Source organism: Sphaeroforma arctica (assembly GCF_001186125.1).
Source record: "Sphaeroforma arctica JP610 unplaced genomic scaffold supercont1.840, whole genome shotgun sequence".
In the NCBI taxonomy this organism is placed as follows: domain Eukaryota; class Ichthyosporea; order Ichthyophonida; genus Sphaeroforma; species Sphaeroforma arctica.
Window position 1 is genome coordinate 21,954 of NW_014039718.1, and position 8,996 is coordinate 30,949.

Below are 8,996 nucleotides of genomic sequence, written 5' to 3' on the forward strand. Positions count from 1 at the left end.
TATATATATGTATACATACATATACACACACACACACATATATATATATATATATAAATATACACACATATATATATATATATATATAATGTAAATATTATACTCAAATGCGGTATCAAGTGGTGGTACAGCTAGAACTCTCAAGCAATATACATACAGCTTATATGCTGGATGCTATATAGTAGTGTACGACAAAGCTCCAACGAAAATCCTTTCACGTAGCTACTGATATTATATTGTTCCATTTGTGCACCAATTTTTATGTCGTTTTTTTAAATGGGGCGGCTGTGCAGTACTCCGCTAAGCATTTCGTGAACGAGAGTTACACACAGACATAGACGAATATAAACACGGATCCGTCAGATGTACACACTACGCGATACACCAATACTGCCTTAGACACGTACGATAGCGAACTAAAGTACTGTGAATACAAGAAAATGAAACACGATATCGAACTTAAAGATTGGGAATCAGGGCAGGTCTCCCGATTTTGTAGCGAAGAAGCAGCTACAGCCATAGGATTCGAAATACCCTCGTCATAACATACGAACAAGCGCAGCAGAACAATGCATATCAATGACATGACTATTTCGTTCCGTATGCGTTCAGGCGATTCGATGAGAAAATACTCGTTATGATCATGAAAACGGAGCAAAACCATACGAATAAATCAATTGAACACTGAATAAAAATACAAATAATCAATTGAACACTGAATATACGTACGAATAATCAATTAAACACTGAATATTCGTACGAATAATCAATTAAACACTGAATATTCGTACGAATAATCAATTAAACACTGAATATTCGTACGAATAATCAATTAAACACTGATTGTACATACGAATAGAGTCAATCAATTGAACACTGAATATACATACGAACAGAATCACTCGACGAAACATCTAAAACCCTAAACCCGACCATACCTGTCATGACAAAGAGGATGATGCACATCATGGTCGAATAACTGAAGAACAAGAAGGCGTTGGCAAAGCCATTGAAGCCCTTAGAGCTGTGGAAGTAGAAGGTGCAGTAAAGGAACAGGTACAAGGCCGTGGCACCCGACGACAGGTACGACCGCCACCACCAGTGGTAGTCCTGATGTGTAATGTGTGTTTTGGGGATAATTAGATATAATCCTGATTGGTAATGTATGTATTTTGGGGTTATCCTGATATGCAGTGTGAGCTGTGGAAGTAGAAGGTGCAGTACAGGAACAGGTAGAAGGCCGTGGCACCCGACGACAGGTACGACCGCCACCACCAGTGGTAGTCCTGATATGTATAATGTGTATTTTGGGGATAATTAAATATAATCCTGATTGACAATGTGTGATTTTTGGGGTTAGTTAGATATAATCCTGATTTGTAATGTGTGTGTTTTGGGGTTGATTAGATTTGATCCTGATTTGTAATGTGTGTGTTTTGGGGTTATCCTGATTTGCAGTGTGTGCTTTGGGGTTAATTGAATATAATCCTAATTTGTAGTATAAACCCTAAAATTAAATATATTCTGATTTGTAGTGTGTTCGGGGGTTAATAAAATGGCAATATATTACAGTAGCACCCGATGATAGTCACGAAAGTTAACACCAGTTATAATCCTGATTTGTAAAGTGTGTGTTTTGGGGTTAATCAAATGGCATTGTAATACAGCAGCACCCGATAAAAGTCCACAAAGCCATCACCATTGGCAATCCTATAGTTTCCCATAGTATAGATGGATGTGATGTGTGTGAATGCGTAGGGGCTGTGCGTGTGCTCACTTGTCCGCATGTTTTAGTTACACATAGCAAACGGTTCAGCGTAACATGAAGACCTCTCCTTTGGCACAACCACTTACACACAATCGACCACAAAAAGCTCATGAAGTGTACGTAGGTCAATTATAATCACTCACACACTGACAACACGTCATTGAGTTAAGTGCGTATCCAAGTAAACACGGGCATGCATCATTGACACACATGGTTAACTATATTGATTCACACACAGACACAACATTGAGTTACGCGCATCTCCACTATGTATGTATGTATGTATGTATGTATGTATGTATGTATGTATGTATGTATGTATGTATGTATGTATGTATGTATATCCACGTAAAAACACGCGTTTCAGTCGTACCTCCAAAGACAGCTGGAAGTAGGTCAGCAGAACAGAGACTTCGCCGCAGATGATAATCAGGATGGAGTACACAATGAACAGGAAGAAGGGCAGGAAGTACAGGCGGTGGCCCCACAAACTGCTTAACAGGAACAGCAATTCGATGAAAATGGCTCCAAAAGGCAGGATGCCGCCAATCATAATCGAGGGAATGGGTCTCATGTGGAACGGCAGCGGGGGGATTTGGCGCGGGATTTGGTTTACGCGTACGGGTGACTCGATTTTGGGCTTTTTGTAGGCCAGGTACGACCCGAAAAAGGTCAGGGGCACGGAAATCAGGAACCACAGCGAAATAACGCTCAGCATGGCCAGAAACGGGACCGCATTTCGGGACTTTTCAGCCCAAAGTATGATGTTATTCAGTAAAAACAGCAAAAAAGTGGAGCCGGGAATCAGGAATGAGGTGCACAGAGTGCTCATTTTCCAGTATTCGCCACCAAACATTTTGTAAAGACGTGCGGAGGTATAGCCGGCGGGGGCACCGAGACATACGAACCACACAATAGCACCTGAAGCAGGATAAGAGGACAGGCGAGGTGAGAAAAGGTATTCAATACGAATAATAGGATATAAGGGTGAGAATATAAGCATATAGTAAAACAGTGAGGCCTCAATAGTGAGATTATATACAATACTTGTACATATTCGTATACACACACAAACACACACAAACATATAAATATACATATACTTAAACATACACGTACACACACACACATATATATATATATATACGTGTATATACATGTACATGCACATGTGCATGTATATAAATAGATAGATACATAGATAGATGGATATAAATCTAGATACGTGTACAAATACATATATATATATATATATATACGAATATCTACAGAAGCATCTACAATTCAGAATTGATTCACGTATTCGAGGAGACGGTATATACAAGAAACGAAAAGCATCAGATAAAGTCTACAACTTGCCCACCCAATTCCTTCAATGTAGAGTTGCATAGACATACACAAACGCACACAAGTATACACATATATACACAGATACATAGATACATATATATATATAGACACACACACATACCAGTCATAACCGATTCAGGTCTCAGAGCGTGCAGTAGATGCAAGAAAGAAACAGCAGTCGAATACCATGCAGACCACTTACTTGCACAGCTGATCCCACCAAGGTAGACACGAATACAATATACAATTTACATCTATACATAGATACATATATACATACTTATAAACAAACACACACACGCACACATGCATATATATATAGACACACATACCAGTCATAATGGATCCACGTCTTAGTGGGGAGAGTAGATGCAAGAAAGAAAACAGCAGCCGAATACCATGCAGTGCACAGCTGATCCCACCGAGGTAGACACGAATACAATATACAATATATATCTATACATAGATACATATATCATTCTTACAAACAAACACACACACACATACACACACACACATAAATATATACATATACATACCAGTCATAATGGATCCACGTCTTAGTGGGGAGAGTAGATGCAAGAAAGAAAACAGCAGCAGGATAAGCACCATGCCTACCACTTGCACACCCGATCCCACCAAAGTAGACAGCAATAGAGGATGTCTGGGTGTGCGAAACACATCTCCATTGACCAGTTTCCAACCAGTTTCTTCGATATCGACGTCGTCCTACAAGTTTTTAGAGTTTTAGGGTTTTACGATTCGTATGAGTATGCAAGTATACGTGAGTAGAAAGCCGTCTAGATAATGAAGCGAAGCGAAACGTGCGAACACGCCAAAGATCGATAATAACCAGCTTTGTCGATTATAGTAGTAGATGGGTATGTGCGAAAACGATATAAGTCGGGTGAGATATGTATGTAACTGTAAACAGAACTAGACACGGTGTTATATACAAACGTATTTGTACGGTTATTTCTTGATTGTTACCAACGTATGCTAACGTATATACTTACAAATAAGTTTAAAGCAGACATCGATGTAGATATATATACACAGGTACACAATAGATATGTATATAGAAGATATAATACGCCTGTGTACGTGTACACACAGGCATGGACATGAATGCCTAACGATAGAGTATGCATATCTGTCAATTATATTCCTCTGTAATTCTCAATTCCTGTGTCTCATTTTAGTCTCTCTCAATTTCTTGTCTCTAACTTTTACGGCGCACTCGATACTGTTGAGAACAGGACAGGTAGCGTACAGATTAATGCACACCATATAGTTATTGTGAGCGTGTCTACACACAAACACGCACACTATCTCATATAGTAAACAATATTTATATACATTATGTATATATATAGCTAAATATATATATATATATATGTGCACATAAAAATACATGCATATATATACAAAACACACCTGATCGTCTGCGTCGGTGGGGAGTCTGTTGTAGCGCGCAATGTCGCGGTACACAGTGCGCAAGAGAATCATCGCCACCATTCCAGAAAGGAACAGAACAATCACCAGCGAATTGGCAATAGACAGCCATCGCACCTGACAGAACGGTCGTATGTACACACGTACAAAGAATAGATGTTAGAACGTAGTGGTAGAGATGCCATATGTATTCCTGATAATTATGCAGGTATAAAGAATAGATGTTAAAACGTGGTAGTAGAGATGCCATTGTATTTCTGATAATTATGCACGTGTAAAGAATAGATGTTAGAACGTAGTAGTAGAGATGCCATATGCATTTCTAATAATTATGGATATGGGAATGATCATGTGCTGTACTATTCGTCTCTCGCACGAACCTGGGGTGTAATTAGCCACAAGACAGTTGTAACACATACGTGAAATGCGAGTACTTGCCCGTACAACAATGAAGAATATTGAGTATGGTAATCAAGCGCACCTGTTCCAGAAACCGATACTTTTCGGGGGGGGGGGAAGTGGAATTTGAGAGTATACACATAGGACCCTAAACAACCAATCGGCTGTATCTGATACTGCTCATATACTATGGATAAGATTCCTTTGCCATAAAAAGATGGCATATAGGTGTGAATAGAACCATAAGCCAAATGTTGGCTATAAATAGGGTGTGAATAGAGCAATGAGCCGAATATTGGCTGTAAATAGGGTGTGAATAAAACAATGTGCCAAATATTGGCCATAAATGTGAATAGAACAATGAGCCAAATATTGGCTATAAATAGGGTGTGAATAAAACAATGAGCCAAATATTGGCTATAAATAGAGTGTGAATAAAACAATGAGCCAAATATTGGCTATAAATAGGGTGCGAATAGAACAATGAGCCAAATATTGATAGAACAATGAGCCAAATATTGGCTATAAATATGGTGTGAATAGAGAACAATGTGCCAAATATTGGCTTTAGATAGTTTTGCTCACCTGTGCCTCATCCACCTTGAGGTACGAGTCCCAGCGCGACGCCCAGGGAATGTCGGACTCAACCCAGTGCACCTGTGAATGTGATAAAAATAGAACAGATGAGTGCACCGGAATACGAAAGAATAGTAGGGGCGAGAAAATAAATAAATAGAGCTATGGATGGGTGTGATATAATATAAGTAGTTCAGGTGGATAGATCAAGAAGAAACAGGAAGGAGAGGGGGGGGGGGGTCAGAAAGGAAGCGATGGATGTGATCTTGATAGACCAGGCGAGTGTGACGAATTACGAACCAATTGGATCGGAAGAACAGAGCAATGAATTTGATATGTATAGAATAGGTAGGTATAATGGGGAAGAAAGGAACAAGGACAGCGAAGCAATGGATGTGATATAAATAGAACCAGTGAGAGTGACGGGACGAAGAACAAAAGAGACAAAACAATAGAGCTATAGATGGTATATTAACAGAACAGAACGGACCAGGTGAGTGTAATAGAAATAGAAAGAATAGGAGAAGTATATCAGGTGAGCGCGATAGAAATAGAAAGGATAGGAGAAGTATATCAGGTTAGTGTGATAGAAATAGAATGGTTAGGACAAGTATGCTCTCCGCTTGCAGCACTTCCTAAGGATCCGATGGACGTGCCAGGCTCGAGGTAGAGCGTGTTGAAGAGCTTATAAGTATATTTCAGCCACAACTGCAAGACCCACAGACTCGAATAGTCAACTGATATAGAAACACACTTAGTACAATTAAGTTATAGATAGGTTGTTTGCTGTAAATAAAGCACAGCTGTACGTCTCAACATACCACCAGATGATCATACACAGCAGATGAAGTCGTAAGATATACAGACCTCATACGACCAATTGATAATATGTTTGGTGCCCCCATATTGGGTGTTTGTAGGACAAGAGTAGTACTGTCTGTGCAAAAGTCGAGCTATCCACACTCTGTACACATACAAGTACAATATAACGATATAAAGATATAAAGATATATATATATGTGTGTGTGTGTGTGTGTGTGTGAGTGAGTGAGAGTGTGAGTGTGTACCAACATATTACCAGGTATTCTCATATAATAGGTAGAGCTGTAAGTCCCACACACCTCGTATGAGTAGTTAATTGTCTGCGAGCTGCCCTTGGTGGGTGGTTTTAGGACCAAATTAGTCCTGTCCTTACAGTTCTGAATGCTATCCACACTCAGCTCGGCGCCCACAATGAGCTTAACATCGGGGTCTTCGAAATGGAATGTCTCGGGGGTGTGGTACAGGATGGTGATGTTGAAGTGGTTGAAATACGCCTTGGGAATGCCCAGGGGGAAACCCAGCCTGAACTCGTGTGTGAAATGGGTCTTCGTGTCTTTGTCGAGTCTGTCTGCAGATATGAACCCGAACGATACATCGAGGTTGTCGATAATCCTGCGAAAGTAACGTATAGCACGGGAATAAGATAAGATGTAGACTCATCCCAATGCATACGCTGTGATCTGAACGTAACGTATAGCACGGGAATAAGATAAGGTGTAGACTCATCCCAATGCATAATCTGGGAGGGGTGTCATTCTGCAAACCTGATTCGATCGCATTTAGCGAGGGTGCATTCAAAGTACTTGGCTTTCAGACAGGTGTAAATATACAGCATGTGCGTAGCGTCAGTTGCTAACACGATTCCACGATTGCACGGTTCTGTCTGCAGATATCTTTGACACGCATATATATATACATATATATATATAATCAAACACTCATACCAGTGCTGATGGTACTCATTCTTTATGGCGTTGATGATTTTAAGCAGTTTCTTGGATTCGTCCTTGTTATCGCCGCTGTAGGTCTTGGTGCACAACTCCGTGCATTCCAACTCGACTCCAAATTCCGCCTGCAATTGAAATAGTATCTGTTAATCTCTAAACGCTGAGAGGAGTAGCCTCGAACCCATAGGCAATATCAACGTATCTCAAATGAGACACTTCTAACCAAATGAGGTCCAACCAATTCCTGTTCAGATATTTGTTTCGTTTCGTTTGCTACCAGACTTTGCAATTGGCTGTTGCGTACATGCGCGTGTTAAATATGACCGCTAACTTTGATTTGACACAAGGTTATAGCCTAGAAACTAGGGGACCCCCCGCACGGACACTTTGAGAATGCTGCACTAGACTGCAAGTCATAGACATGGCTCATTGACCACTACTATTATTCCCTTTCTACCTGTGTCAAAAAACTTCAATACAACGGATATAGTGTACTTCAAATAATATCTGACAGGTTTTACAACCCGAATTGTCGGGCAAAAACAGCCACACCATATCGGAGCTGTATATTCAGGCCAAAACTACATGTCGCACTGCTTTGCCGTGGTCTCCCCTCAAAAATACAACGGTATTTTGAGACCCAAAATCAATTTTCATATCAACCCCACACACTTCTGTATGGCTTGCTGTCCAGTTAATCGCCCAGTGCATTGTCCATTGAAAAGCTATCTATTTTTAAAACACCACAACACAACTTGTATGGCGCGTTCTAGAGTTCAATCAAACAATTTCAACTTCGGGATTTATATATAATACTCCCAAATCTCGACACACCTAGTATAGCGTTTACTGGAATTTATCAGCAAACAACTTTTAAATTACCTACCAATGTCCTGGTATCTCGTCCCATCATATTTGGCACATACTCCAAATCTGCCACCAAACAACTTCTGGATTCATATATAATACTCTGAAATCCCAACACACTTTATATGGCGTGTGTTTGAATTTATCACCAAACAACTACTGAATTATCTACCCAAGCCCTAGGACCTCCCCACATTCTAAAAAAATGTATGCTCCCAATTCTATCGCCAAATAACTGCTGAATTCATACCCATACTCGAATCCCCCAACACACCTTATATGGCGTGTACTCAAGCTTATCGCCAAACAACTTCTGACCAAGATTGAGCTCATCTTTCAGTTCCTCGGTCGGACAGAAATCAAAGTCGTAGAACTCGTACGTGAAGGCTGTGAGGTGAGAGTTCAGCTCATTTGCCCAGATGGCTACTGGTTGGCCCTGTGTATGAGTGTTGTGTATGTTGGAGAATTGACAGATTGAGTATGTAGATTGTAGCAATTGGTATTTGCGTACCTATTACGAATATGCAGCGAGTATACACGAACATGAACACACACGTACAGGCATACATATATATATATATACATACACACATATATATATATATATATACATATATAATATTATATGTATATATGTAAATGTATGTATTTATGCACATGTATATATATACATATATATATATATATATATATATATATGTTAAATATATATTTATATATGTATGTTATTTATTTATATACATATATATATATAAATGCATATGTTAATATATATATATTATATATATATCTATATATATTATTATTATTAC

General features: G+C 39.4%; 1 protein-coding gene across 1 annotated transcript in view; it reads right to left on the bottom strand.

Annotated features, from left to right (window-relative positions):
- Window positions 1-820: 820 nt before the first annotated feature.
- The window catches only part of SARC_08855 (hypothetical protein), an 8,947-nt gene continuing 771 nt past the window's right edge, over window positions 821-8,996 (bottom strand). The window contains exons 2-9 of the mRNA XM_014297151.1: window positions 8,459-8,620; window positions 7,315-7,442; window positions 6,670-6,982; window positions 5,558-5,629; window positions 4,556-4,690; window positions 3,658-3,847; window positions 2,142-2,689; window positions 821-1,110 (exon numbers count right to left, since the gene is read on the bottom strand). Coding sequence (XP_014152626.1) covers window positions 862-1,110; window positions 2,142-2,689; window positions 3,658-3,847; window positions 4,556-4,690; window positions 5,558-5,629; window positions 6,670-6,982; window positions 7,315-7,442; window positions 8,459-8,620 — 1,797 coding nt within the window. The 3' untranslated portion in view covers window positions 821-861. The remainder of the gene's footprint in view (window positions 1,111-2,141; window positions 2,690-3,657; window positions 3,848-4,555; window positions 4,691-5,557; window positions 5,630-6,669; window positions 6,983-7,314; window positions 7,443-8,458; window positions 8,621-8,996) is intronic.